We start from the raw sequence: 14,316 nt of genomic DNA on the forward strand, positions 1-14,316 counted from the left end.
GTTGGCCTTCTTGGCAACAAGGACACACTACTGACTCATATACAGCTTCTCATCCACTGTAATCCCCAGGTCCTTTTCTGCAGAACTGCTGCTTAGCCAGTTGGTCCACAGCATGTAGCAGTGCATGGGATTCTTCCTTCCTAAGTGCAGGACTCTGCACTTGTCCTTATTGAACCTCATCAGATTTCTTTTGGCCCAATCCTCCAATTTGTCTAGGTCACTCTGGACCCTATCCCTACCCTCCAGCTTATCTACTTCTCCCCACAGCTTAGTGTCACCTGTGAACTTTCTGAGGGTGCAATTCATCCCATCATCCAGGTCATTGATAAAGATGTTGAACAAAACCACCCCCAGGACCGACCCCTGGGGCACTCTGCTTGATACCGGCTGCCAACTAGACATCAAGCCATTGATCACTACCCGTTGAGCCCAACAATCTAGCCAGCTTTCTATCCACTGTGATGGAGCAAGGCCGGATGGCTACAGGAAAGTACTGAGGAACAGGTATGTTAGCCCCAGGCTAAGCAAATCCCTAGTACCATGGGAACCAAAATGGCAGTTGCTCCAGGGTAATCAAGGCACCTGGGGCCAATTAAGAACTTTCTAGAAGGTACTGGAGAGAGCTACATTGATTGGAGCACCTGCAGCCAATCAGGGCAGGCTAATCAGGGCACCTGGTATAAAAAGGGGAGCTCACACCAGTCAAGGGAAGAGGAGCCAGAGGAAGGAAGTGTGTATGAGGAGCTGGGAGCCAGAGACACAAGAAACTAAGAACTGAGAGGGTGTACTACTGGAGGATTGAAGAAACACCATACAATCAAGCAGTATCAGACACCAGGAGGATCCTACGGTGAGGATAAAGAAGGTGTTTGAAGGAGGCTATGGGGAAGTAGCCCAGGGAGCTGTAGCGGTCAAGCAGAGGTTACAAGTAGCACTATAGAGACTGCTGCAATTCACAGGGCCCTGGGCTGGAACCCGGAGTAGAGGGCGGGCCTGGGTTCCCCCCAAGCCTCGCTACTCCTAATCAGACATAGGAGGAGTTGATCCAGACTGTGGGTTTCATCCAAGGGGAAGACCACTGAGGGGAGGAAATCTGCCAATAAGTGCAGGACCTACTAGAGGAGAGGAGGAACTTTGCCACACCACCTTATAGTCCATTCATCTAATCCATACTTTTTTAACTTGCTAGCAAGAATACTGTGAGAGACTGTATCCAAAGCTTTGCTAAACTCAAGATATATCACATCCACCACTTTCCCCATATTCAGAGAGTAAGTTATCTCATCATAGAAGGCAATCAGGTTGGTCAGGCATGACTTGCCCTTGGTGAATCCATGTTCACTGTTCCTGATCACCTTACTCTCCTCCAAGTGCTTCAAAATAGACTCCTTGAGGACCTGCTCCATGATTTTGCCAGGGACTGAAGCGAGGCTGACCGGTTTGTAGTTCCCCAGGTTCTCTTTCTTCCCTTTTTAAAATATGGGCACTATATTTGCCTTTGTCCAATCGTCTGGGACCTCCCCCGATCACCACGAATTTTCAGAGATAATGGCCAATAGCATTGCAATCACATCAGCCAACTCCCTCAGCACCCTTGGATGTATTAGATCTGGATCCATGCACGTCCAGCTTTTCTAAATAGTCCTTAATCTGTTCTTTCACCACTGAGAGCTGCTCACCTCCTCCCCATACTGTGTTGCCCAATGCAGCAGTCTGGGAGCTGACCTTGTCTGTGAAGACCGAGGCAAAAAAAGCATTGAGTACTTCAGCTTTTTCCACATCGTCCGTCACTATGCTGCCTCCCCCATTCAGTAAGGATCCCACACTTTCCCTGACCTCCTTCTTGTAGCTAACATACCTGTAGAAAACCTTCTTGTTACCCTTCACATCCCTTGCTAGCTGCAACTCCAGTTGTGCCTTGGCCTTCCTGATTACAGCACTGCATGCTCTAGCCATATTTTTATACTCCTCCCTAGTCATCTGTCCAAACTTCCACTTCTTGTAAGCTTCCTTTTTGAGTTTAAGCTCAAGATTTCACTGTTAAGCCAAGCTGTTTGCCTGCCATATTTGCTATTCTTTCTGCACTTCAGGATGGTTTGTTCCTGCACCCTCAATAAGGCTTCTTTAAAATACAGCCAGCTCTCCTGGACTCCTTGCCCCCTCATATGAGCTTCCCAGGGGATCCTGTCCATCAGTTCCCTAAAGGAGTCAAAGTCTGCTTTTCTGAAGTCTGGGATCTGTATTTTGCTACTCTCCTTTCTTCTTTTTGTGAGGATGCTGAACTCTATTTTCTCATGGTCACTGCTGCCTAGGTTGCCACCCACTTCTACTTCTCCTACCAATTCTTCCCTGTTTGTAAACAGCAGGTCAAAAGGAGCATGGCCCCTCGCTGGTTGCTCCAGCACTTGTACCAGGAAGTTGTCCCCAACACTCCCCAAAAACTTCCTGGATTGTCTGTGCATTGCTTTATTGCTCTCCCAGCAGATGTCAGGGTGATTGAAGTCCTCCATTAGTACCAGGGCCTGTGATCTGGAAACTTCAGTTAGTTGTCCGAAGAAAACCTCGTCTACCTCATCCTTCTGATCCGGTGGTCTATAGCACACGCCCACCATGATATCACCCTTGTTGCTCTCACCTCTAAACTTAACCCAAAGACTCTCAACAGGCTTTTGCATGTACTCTTCTTTGCATGTACTATTTTTCGCAAACCCTCTGGGATTACAGTAAGTGCATTTTACACACTGAAATTAAATAAACCATATTACTACTCCAAAGATTTGTTATTTACTTCCAGGTGTAGTTCAAGGTATTGATTTTGCTCTTGAAAGTTTTTTCTGTTTCAGATTGCTACTAAATGAGAAGCATTCTCTCCCTTTGTACTTTCATGACAGTTGGGATCAGCTATTGCTTTTCCCATTGAAAGAACGTCATATAACCAAGGGTGGTGGCAGGCTGTTTTTAGCGGATGTCCCTTGACTCTGAAATCCACCTTCCCAATTCATCTAAGAGAGCATTAGTCTGTTGATACTCAGAAACTGATGGTAAGATCTCCTCTAGCCTTTTTCCTCAGAGGAAAAAAGACAGGGGTTATTTGGATTATATTTAACATGTTTTTTGTGTGTGTATGACTAATTCTATTGATCTTTTACACAATGAGCTTTATTTTAAGTGTTTTATGTGGACAAAGAGACACTTGTGAGGGCAAATTTGTAGATAACAAAAATAATGTAAATACAATTAAATAAATTGTGATACAAGAGGGCCAGGGAGCAGTGGGAGAGTGGTCGAGGGGAAGTATATAAACCCTAGGCTAATTAAGGTGTGGTTCCCTGAAGACTAGAGAGGTTTGCTACACCTTAATTGGAGCACCCGTAGTCAATTAAGGCCCTGTTAGCAACCTAATAAAACCCCCTGCTTCAGGCAGTCAGGGGAGAAGGAGGAAGGAGAGAGGACTAGAGCTTGGAGGTGTGCTGTGATACTTGGAAGATCAGAAAACTGAAGTAAGGGAGCAGGGGAGGGAGACTCCCTCCCCCAGTGTCTAAGGACCAGGGCCGCCCAGAGGGGGGGCAAGAGGGGCAATTTGCCCCAGGCCCCGAGCCCCACAGGGGCCCCCACCAGAGTTTTTCGGGGCCCCTGGAGCGGGGTCCTTCACTCACTCCGGGGGGCCCGGAAAACTCTTGCGGGGCCGGGCACAGGAGCTTCTTCTGCTCCCAGTCTTCGCGGGCGGGGGGTCCTTCCGCTCCTGGGCAGAAGGACCCCCGCTGGCGAATTACCGCCTAAGACGGAGCGGGACCTGCCGCCGAGTTCAGCTCGGTCTTTGGTGGTAATTCGGCGGCGGGGGGGCCCTTCCGTTCCGGGACCCGCCGCCGAAGTGCCCCGAAGATCCGCGGCGGGGGCCCCCCTCCTCCGAATTACCTCCGAAGACCGGGCTGAACTTCGGCAGCGGGTCCGGCTTCGGCGGTAATTCGGCGGCGGTGGGGCCCGCCGCAGTCTTTGGGGCACTTCGGCGGCGGGTCCCGGAACGGAAGGGCCCCCCCGCCGCCGAAGACTCCGGGCCCCCGGAATCCTCTGGGTGGCCCTGCTAAGGACTGAAGGTACCCCACCCAAGGGGGAAGAGGGTAAGGACCTGCAGAGGTTGAGAGGGGCTGGGACTCAGAGTGAGGAGCAAACCCAGACCCCTCCCCTGCTTCCCTCCTTTACTACCTTCAAGGGCCACTAGTGGGGCCCTTGGTGCCCCAAGAGCAGGGGTAAGGGTGGCATCTTAGACCCCCCCCAAAGAAAAGCACAGGACCCACCATACTACATTGGCCATCTTGTCACAAAATGTACAACCTGACCAAATCTGAGTAGAGATAGAGAATATAAAGAGGGATTATTACATCCCTGTTTTATGACAGGAAGCCTCTTTATGTTACACCATATATATTAGCTTTGCAATTAAATAAGAAATAGTGTACTTACTTTGTGTTGCTTAGCAATTGTTTCTACCAAAAACTGAGTTCTGACATTGTCTACATTTGGAACCAGAATAGATGCATAATCTGGGATACTTTCTGTTGGATAAACATATTCCTGAACTCTTTTATTCCAGTGTTCCCAGTCACCTAAAAAGAGCAACAAATGGAAAATATAGCACCTAATAATTCACTATCTGCATTTAGTAGCTCCACTAGTCAAAATATTGTGTTTTCTCCTCTCTGCAGTAGACCCAAAGACACCTCAACAACAAGTAGTTTAGTAGCAGAAGAAGCTGTCTGGGGAGTGAAGTTGTCAGACTCAACTTCACTCCCCAGACAGCTTCTTCTGTGCCTCCTACCAAGAGGACAAGGAAATGCAGGGTGTATAGGGAGGCTTCAAACTTATTCCACGTCTCTGCCACAAACCAAAAGAAGATGGTGAACTAACCAACTCCTTCTTGGTGCAGCAACTTGAAGTTTTGATTGGAGAAAGGAATAACTTTTAAAATGCTATATTTTAAAACATGTACCTTACACTGCTGGAATGGCAGTTTGCATCTGAGGTTGGCTAGCTTCTTGGTTCTTTGGTATTTCTATTTGTTGCCAATAGACAGAGCCTCACATAGCCCAACTGGTCTAAAATCTGATAAAATACTTTCTGGTTGAGGAATTATTCCAACAGATCTACTGTTTGTCTGCTTAACCAGTTGGACCTCATGTTCAGGTTTCCTTTTGTATTTTTATGCTGGAAGGTGTTAATGGCTGCCATCAAGAGAATGACAGTCACAGCCCCCCCCTTAAAAGCCTATCGGTGTGATAACCACCCTCCTTCAGGCTCAGTGGATAGAGCAATTAAATGCCCCTTCACTAGAGGCAGACTAAGATTTATTGGGGTCCTAGGCACAAAGAACATTTAGGCCCTCCAAATCCCCCCTGCCATGGGGCCCCACCCCCTGCACCTCCCCTTCCCCCCATGGCCCTGCCTCCTGGCCTAGCCAGATGCCAGGTGGTGGTAAGAGCAGCCCAGGGAGCCCAGCCCACTGTCAGGAGCCCTGCACCATCCACCTGCCATGAGTGGTGTGCCATAGGGGGCAGGGACATGGCCTCCCCGCAGGGCCGGCTCCAGACCCCAGCGCGCCAAGCGCACACTTGGGGCGGCGTGCTGCGGGAGGGCGGCAGGCGGCTCCGGTGGACCTCCTGCAGGCGTTCCTGCGGGAGGTCCACTGGAGCCGCGGGACCAGCGGACCCTCCGCAGGCACGTCTGCAGGAGGTCCACCAGAGCCGCGGGACCGGCGACCGCCAGAGCGCCCCCCGCGGTGTGCCGCCCTGCTTGGGGCGGCGCAATTCCTAGAGCCGCCCCTGCCTCCCCAACCCTCCACCCAGGGCAGATGGAAGGTCCCAGCTCCCCACAGCTGCCTGGGCGGCTCTTATTACCGCCTAGGGTGATCATATATCCTGTTTTGACCAGGACAGTCCCCTGTTTAAACCCTGTCCCAGACGTCCCAACTTTGTTAGCAATTGTACTTGCCAACTGAGTTGCCCAGTTTTCTGAGAAAGGGGCTGGGGGGGTAAGCAGCAGGGTTGGGGGGGCACAGGCTTTGGCCAAGTCTTTGCAGGGGAGAGGTTTGGGACAGGTCCCTGGGGGAAGGGTGGAGGAGAGGGGCTTGGGTCACATCCGCATGTAGGGGGAGAGGGGCTTGGGACTGGGATGTGTGTGAGAGGGGGGCTCAGGCCACATCTACGTGAGGAGTGTGGGGGAGAAGGGCTCAGGATCAGGGGCAGAGGCTCAGGCCAGGTCCATGCATGGGGTGGGAAGGGGAGGCTGTGGGGTGGGAAGGGGAGGCTGTGGAGAGGGGCTCAGGCCAGATCCATGAACAAGGAGGGACATGGGAGAGAGGGGTTTGGCTGAGCGGCTCGGCCAACTCCACATGGGGGAATATGCTCACTCTACTATGGCTGGGCTCTGGGTTCTGGCCTGGCCAGGGCCTCAGAGGAAAGAGTAGGAGCAGGGCAGAAGGCCCCGGGGAAGAGGAGGAGCAGGGGTGGGGCCAGCGTTCTGCCACTCCTGCAGGGGCCCCCTTATTGGCCAGGGCCCTGGGCACGGACCCCGGTGGCCCATGCAGAAATCCACCCCTTCCACTTATGTAGTAATAGGAGTACTTTACGTAGTACTGGAAACAATAGGAAGCAACTGCCCAAGATACTGAGCCACATGAAAAAGATATCCAGAGCTAAAATGTGTGGGCTGAGTGGTTTCCCTGGGACTAACTGCAAATGCTGGGGCTAGGGTTTGATTGGTTTCAGTTGTGTATGTAAGTAGCAGAAAGCCAGCGGAAAGCAAGAGAAGCAGTTGTGAGCTTGGCCCTGGGAGGCAGCTGAGTGACAGAGCTTCTTTTTGGCACAGTACTCAATGGAAAGACAGACTTGGATTCTGAGCCTCCCATTGTTTGTTTCTACTGTGTTCAGGGAAATGGGACTTTGTGTACATTCTTTATAAACAGGATTTCACCAAAGAAATACTTGACTCTCCTGCCGGATTAATAAATGGCATGGTAGTTCCATAGGACAGTAGTAAGTTACTTCTGTGATGAACAAAAAATAATGACTAGTTGACCATTATCAACCCCAAATTATAAAGTAATCCACATGGATGGAAATTTAAAATGATACTAAACACGCCAGGAATTTCTAAATATTATAGATGATGATTTCCTAACTCAAAAAGTGTTGCATCCAACATGGGGGAAATCTATATTAGACCTTGTCTTGACAGTTAAATAGGAATTGATCATGGAAAGGAGGGTCCTGTAGGGGAGACACAGAAGATCCTTTTCTGACAAGAAGGCCAACAAAGTAGAGGGGACCAAACAAGTAAGTGTTCATCCATCAGTGCTGACGTAAATTGGACAAGCTGGAATGATGAAGAGGGACCCGGTAAGGGTGAAGACACCATTCTCAACAGGCCTGAAGAGGCCAGAGTCAACAGCGCTACATCAAATGCAGCCAATGAGTGTCTAGATTTGTGGTGACTCAAATTGGTACCGGAGGACTTACTTCAAGTCTTCTTAGAAGATCAAGACTTTGAGCACTTGTCAGCATGGAATACTTGCAGGAGCTGATGGTGAAGGCAAATAGTGACATTTCACACCAGACTTGTTCTTTGAATCACAAACAGCCAAAGGGGCACTGCTTGTGGACTCTGAATCTGCCACCTCGCAGGGGCTCAGTTCTGATGGGAGGCACATTACCTTTTTCATATGGTAAACTCTGAGATAGAAATCTGTTTTTTGTCTAGGTGGGAAGGAGGTACAAATAGAATATTTGTCCCTCACATGGTCCTCACAAAAGCAAATCAAGCCACTCTTATGCCTGTCTGTAACAGGGAAAACAGCCCTATGCATTCCACACTGCTGGAAACCTGGGGATTTTTTCCATAATACCTGGTGGATTTACCTAACTAAATACTATAAGCAATTAACTTAACTATACTACACTAAATACTATCTATAACTATGCATGCTATAGAAATTTTGAAAAACAAAGCAAATGCTATGGGTAGGCTTCAACTCTTGCCATGGGGTGAGAAGGAATTGACAGGGAGTTGGTGAAAATGCCCCTTTTATACTCTCATCTCAGTGCATGAGGAAGTGGCACATGCATTGCCTAGTAGTACTGATGGCAAAAGTCGTTGACTCAAATGTATTGGATGCACATATACTTGCAGTGGAATGTATATGTGCACAATAAGTCAAAGGAGAACCAATACTGTTTGAAGGAAAAAATGTGACAGATAAAGTAAAATTAATCTAATACAGAAATAACATGCTCAAAAATTACCTATACTGTAGACTAATTAAGGAACCTCAATAGAAAGAATCCATGAAAACTAAATTAAAAACAAGAGGTATAAAAATTATTACTAATCCAAACAGATCTCAACTTCTCCACTGCTTACCTCCAGATACATAACTTGCATTCAGATTCCATAAGATTAGTGTGCCAATAGGGTCTTAGCAAAAAGAAAAGCTCTGACCATGTGACCAAATAATATGTAATTACAGAGTACTTTTATATTTCTAACGAACCTTATTTATTTTTAAAAAATCATTAATTATCAAAAAGAATGCCAATGTGTTTTCTCTTACCATAATCAGTAACATGAAACTCATACATTGTTTGATTGGTGTGTTTAGGGATTTCTGGCAAATCTAATTTGCTATCATTTGCTCGAATGAAGGCTTCCAGTTTATCCCTGCTATCCAGCTCCAGGAGAGCACCTAAACTCCACATTAATCCAAAAGCAAACAATTTATGAAGATGTGCTGGAGATGAAATACCGCCTTCTTCCTTTGAGGGAATCAACCCCTCCAAAAGATTAATAGACTGGAAATGTATAAAAAAAAACAGCATTAAGAAAATACTACAATCAGTTTTAGCTCCATATATATTCAGACATTTAAAAACACATTTCGAAAACCAGTCAAGGTTGCTAAAGGACAATGTCGAACTCAAAATTATAACAAGGAAATATAGAGTAAAGCCATAGATAGATAGATAGATAAAACCATGGGTACAATTTTCAAAGGAACCTATGTGACTTAGTAGCCTAAGTCTCATTTTCAAAAGTGACTTAAGTATTTAGGAGTCTGTCTCCCTGAAAATTAATCAGCTACATTTTTAAAGATATTTATGGTGACTAATTCACAAAGAAACATTGTCACCTAACTTTTAGATGACCAGAAAAACACTGGGATTCATAAAGCCTGAGTTTGGCACCTAGGCTCCCTATACAATGTATGAGGAGAGACAGGCATCTCTGAATAGGATTCACAAAAGCCAGCATGCTATGCAACTCCTCGCCTAAGACCACCCATGGGAGATTTCAAGCTAAAGGGTGTGTGCTAAGCCTCACCCTTCTATTGGAGACAGGTACCTAAGGTCGGGCTGCTGTGAGGCACCTCCTCTGCTTGGGATTCTCAGCAGCAAAATCTGTCCTGGCTTTAGGCACCTACCCCATTTCAGCAAGAAGCCCAGGAGGACAAGGAGGAGGAGGCGGTAGCTTATAACTTTTAACCCACTGATTAGAGTACTCATCTGGGATGTGAGATATTCCTTGTTCAAGTCCCCCCTCTACCTGAGGGGCAGAAGAGAATTAAACTAGGATCTGCTTCATCTGAGGTGAGTGCCCTAATTACTGTACTATAGGATATTCTGATATAGGGCTTCCTTATTCTTTCCTGTTGAAGCTGTTCCACTGTGGATAAATAATAAAAATCACTGGCCCATCATCATCATCTAGCCATTTTGTGTAAGCTCACCTATAAGGACTGATCCAGTAGGCAAGGTCTGAACACACTTACTGTATCAGGTCTCTCAGGCAAGTTAGGCAAACATGTGAGGCTGCAGCATGCATGCTCAGAGGCAGTAACATAGGCATCGATGGAACTTTTACAGAAAAAAAAAAAAACTCAGTCAGTGTGCTTTTATGTGCCCACATAGGGTTTGGAAGCAGCTGAGTGGAGGTTTTGTGAATCACAGTAGCAGTTAGGTGTCTAAGACCTTTTGTGAACCTAGCTCATAGTCTTTAAATCTATGGCAGAAGATGAAAAAATAATGCTTATCTGTAACAGACATTTTCTGCCAAAAATAAATAAACTCACTATTTGAAAACACTCGGACTCCTTCCATCTTGAAAAGGAAAAATACATGGAAACATGCCAAAGTACAAGAGACAAAGTGCCAGATCACCTCAAAGAGAACGCAGGCATGCACAAGCGTGCACGCACATACACAAAAATTCCAGAAGACTGCATGGCTTACTGATGTCTCTGCGTCTCTCCACACCAACTGAGATGCCTTCAAACATCTTCACAAACTAGGCAGTACTCACCAATCAAGTAGTCTCCAGGTGTAAGTCCAAAACTCATACTGAACCCAGTGGTCCAATCCACCTCAAAAAGGGAAAAGCTCCTAGGTTCCATCCCTTTCTCAAGTATGAAATTGATTTACTTGATGTAAAGCGCATAACCCTCTCACCCTCTGCCCTATGGGCTAGAACCCACAAGGGAACACCAGACAAGAAAAGAGACTGGTCACCTAATAGGAATGACCACCCTCTTTCCAAAAGGCTAAAAACAACAACAAAAAACAGGGTGTGACATTGTCTGATTAAAATATAACCATGATGCAAATCATTATTGCTACCACTGTTATATAATTGCAACGAATCTTATACAAAGTATAACTCATGGCCAGAAAGGGTTAAACAGCTTGCAGGCTGGATGACCCAAAGCCAACCTTTAAAGTCATGTAGAAAGGTATGGAAATGGTAATTAGAGCCATTCATGCTAAACAGGCTAGAACTTTGAAATGCAAACCTATATTGTTAGAAGTTAGAAGTGATACTAATTGTGTGTATCTTAGAGTGTAAACAGACAGTTCCTGTATGTCACTATAGCTACTAATTCAGAGATCAAAAGAGAATATTAACATTTAGATGAATCTTGGGTAAAATAATGTCATTGTCTATATGTCTCTTTGAAGTTTGTAATAGATTGCCTAATGGATAAATTATCCTGTGTTAATTTGTGTAACTAATTACTGGTGGTGTTTAGAAAACAGAAGGTTACATAAAAAGCCTATTGTTTACCCAGGACTGTATGGTCAAATGGATGCTAGAAAACTGTATAAAAGACCATTGGGTCCTGATTCTGTCATCTCAGATCTGCTTGAGGCTTCATATAGGGGAAGCTTAAGCCATAAGGATTGAGATCCCAGTCCTAAACTGGAAAGCCCTGAAATGATATTGAACATTGAACCATAACCTATGAACTAAATTCTAAAGGAACTCTTTGCCGCTACAAAGCTCACCATCTCTGCTATGAATTTGAACCTCAAGAATTAAACTCATGTCTGTATGTATATTGATCTTTTAACCATTCTCTCTCTCTCATTTTTTAATAAATTTTAGTTTAGTTAATAAGAATTGGCTGTATGCATTTATTTGGGTAAGATCTGAAACATTCATTAACCTGGGAGGTAATATGTCCGATCCTTTGGGATTGGTACAACCTTTTCTTTTCTATGATGAAACAAGATTTTCAGAAATCATCATATTTGACTTAGGTACCTGGATGGAGGCCTGAGGCTGGATCACTTTAAGGGAACTGTGTTGTCTGGACTTCTGAGTAACCAGTAAGGTATAAACAGAAGCTTTTTATGCTGGCTTGGTAAATCTAAGTATTGGAATATCCACCAGCTTTTGGGGGATTGTCTGCCCCATTCTTTGCAGTTCACCCTAACTGGAACCCCGGTCACACGGGATAAAAACCCCAAAGCCTTTCCAGGTCTCCATTGTGTTCCATGAGTTCTAGCTTCTCCCCTGAACAAGGGGAACTCTCAGCTTTAGATCATCATAATGCTGAGCCAGAGAGCAGGAAAGGTTATTTCCTCCACACATGTTTGAATCCCTGGGGAAGAATGTAGTGACCACCACTGAGATCATTAGCCAGCATGTCAAACAAAGAGGATAAGCAGGCTAAAGCCAAGAGTGAATACCTTCCATCCAAAATTAAAATAGAATTTGATTTGCTGTCTTACTATATTCACTCTTCAAAGAAGTTAATAAATGGGAAACTCCTGATGCAAGAGAAGCTCATTTGGGAAACCTTGACATTCTAGAAGATCCTAGAACCCAAAGATTTTCTGTTCATCCTCCCTACAGTTGATGCAGCGGTGGCAACCCTGGCAAAGGACTTGGTAATCCAAATGAAGAAAAATCACTGTTAAAGCAGAAGGAGCAAAATTTCCCCCACTAAGCAAGCCTGGAGGGTAACTGAATTGGGGAGGCAACTTCCAGATTTCCTCTTCATTTGTGAGGGTTTTTCTCTCATGTTGGATCTTAGCTCAGGAGAAGAGATGTTGCATGCAAGAGACCTGGGTACCCCAAAAGGAAAGAAAGACTTAAGATAAAAGTATTTTGACTCAGAACATTTAAAAGTTTTAATTTGCTGTGTAGCATGGTGCAACAAATGTAAATAATACTGAAGGTGCCAGCAGGCTGAATGAACAGGAACTTTTCCCAAAAGAGGGAGTGAAATTTACTTGGTGTGGTCAATAGGTCTGGTCATACATGGTGTAGATGCAGTGCAGAGGAAAACCCATTACTGGAATGGCAAGCATAGTTATAATAGGGAAAACATTGTTCTAGAACAGTCTTGAGCATCTGAACTTATTGAAGATACAACTCTAACTGACAGAAGAAGCCAGTGTGGGGCTGCCAGGATATATTCCTTTGAAATGAACAGGAGTACTTGTGGCATCTTAGAAATTAACAAATTTATTTGAGCATAAGTTTTCATGGGCTACAGCCCACTTCATCGGATGCTGTAGCCCACGAAAACTTATGCTCAAATAAATTTGTTAGTCTCTAAGGTGCCACAAGTACTCTGTTCTTTTTGTGGATACAGACTAACATGGCTGCTACTCTGAAACCTGTCCTTTGAAATGGAATTGTATTGCCACTTTAATCAGTACTCAAGGAAGTGAATGTATTTAGATGGCAATATCTGTTCTACCTGCATAATGTAGTTACATTCTAAAAGCTCCATTTTTGGATTAAGGTTTAGTTTCATGTATGTATATGCTGCTTCAAAGTTTCTGTCATATAAATTCTGTAAAATATCAGCTTCTTGAGGCGTACGTTTCTTTAGCCATGCCTGCAAAATAAAAAAACATAACATTTGTCTACCTACAAAGTACAACAAAATAAAAATAATAAGTAATACCTTTCCCCTCAGTCTTAATCTTACTTGTAAAATTGGTCTCCAGCTGAGGGCAGAAGAACTGATGTAGACCATGCCCATTCTAGAAACTGTTGCAGGAGAGGCATTCTCAATGTTGTGAACCTCAAATAACAGTTTACACGTAGGAGACATAGGAATTCTGTCACCATTAGCTAGAGTCAGAGTCTTGTTATCATCCAAAACAGAATTTAAATTCTCAATCCAAATTGCATCCACGGGGCCATCTAAAATCAGAAAGATATTCTCACCTGGAAACAATCGAAACAGAAATAATTCACATTTTTACATCAAAATGGTAGCAAAATATATTCAAAGGAGAATATTTTAAATAGCTAAGCTATATGTATAAAAGTATTACCTACAGTAAAGGAACGTTATTTACCCATACAGTAACTGGAATTCTTTGATGTGCTATCCATATGCATATTCCACTTATGATGGGCAGGCACTGTAGACCAGTCTTTTGGCCAGCAGTACTTGTTATGGCCACACATATATGGCGGGTGTCCTCATGCCCCACACCAAGGGCATAGAAGAGCAGAATGGGTCAATCACCACACGGTTTCCTCTCTGCTGCAGAATCCTAGTGATATAGAACTACAAGGTAAAGGGAACAGAAGGCAGGTTGTGGAATATTGATATGGACAACACAACTTAAAAAACTCCAGTTACCCAGGTAAGTAACTTTCCTTTCTTTTTTGAGTGATTGTCCATATGCATAGTCTACTCATGGTAAGGCTCAGAGTCTTAGGAGAATAGGGATTGTAACAGTCTTACCAAATACAGCATCCAATCTGGAGGTTTCAATGATTGCATAATGCATTGTAAATGTGTGAATAGAACTTCAGGTGATTGCTTTACATATGTGCATAATCAAAATATTCCTCACAGATGCTGCTGAGACTGCCTGAGCACTGGTGGAGTGAGTTCTGAGAGAAGTAGGAGGGTCCACTTTGGACACTTCAAAACCGGTTCTCTCACACTAATTTTATTTCTACTAGCAACATCTGTCACAATTGTGATACATACGGGCTATTCTCCTCCTGTCTACATTT

The 14,316-nt window shown here is 44.8% G+C and overlaps 1 protein-coding gene across 17 annotated transcripts in view; it reads right to left on the reverse strand.

The window, feature by feature from the left end:
* DNAH8 (dynein axonemal heavy chain 8) overlaps positions 1-14,316 on the reverse strand; it is a 556,010-nt gene that overhangs the window by 171,549 nt on the left and 370,145 nt on the right. For all 17 annotated transcript variants that reach the window (XM_039529004.1, XM_039529011.1, XM_039529005.1 and 14 more), the window contains 4 exons: positions 13,268-13,509; positions 13,034-13,174; positions 8,603-8,840; positions 4,462-4,604 (listed from right to left, as the gene is read on the reverse strand). In XM_039529004.1, the coding sequence (XP_039384938.1) occupies positions 4,462-4,604; positions 8,603-8,840; positions 13,034-13,174; positions 13,268-13,509 (764 nt within the window). The remainder of the gene's footprint in view (positions 1-4,461; positions 4,605-8,602; positions 8,841-13,033; positions 13,175-13,267; positions 13,510-14,316) is intronic.

The sequence above is a fragment of the Mauremys reevesii genome, linkage group 3 (assembly GCF_016161935.1).
Source record: "Mauremys reevesii isolate NIE-2019 linkage group 3, ASM1616193v1, whole genome shotgun sequence".
In the NCBI taxonomy this organism is placed as follows: Eukaryota; Metazoa; Chordata; order Testudines; family Geoemydidae; genus Mauremys; species Mauremys reevesii.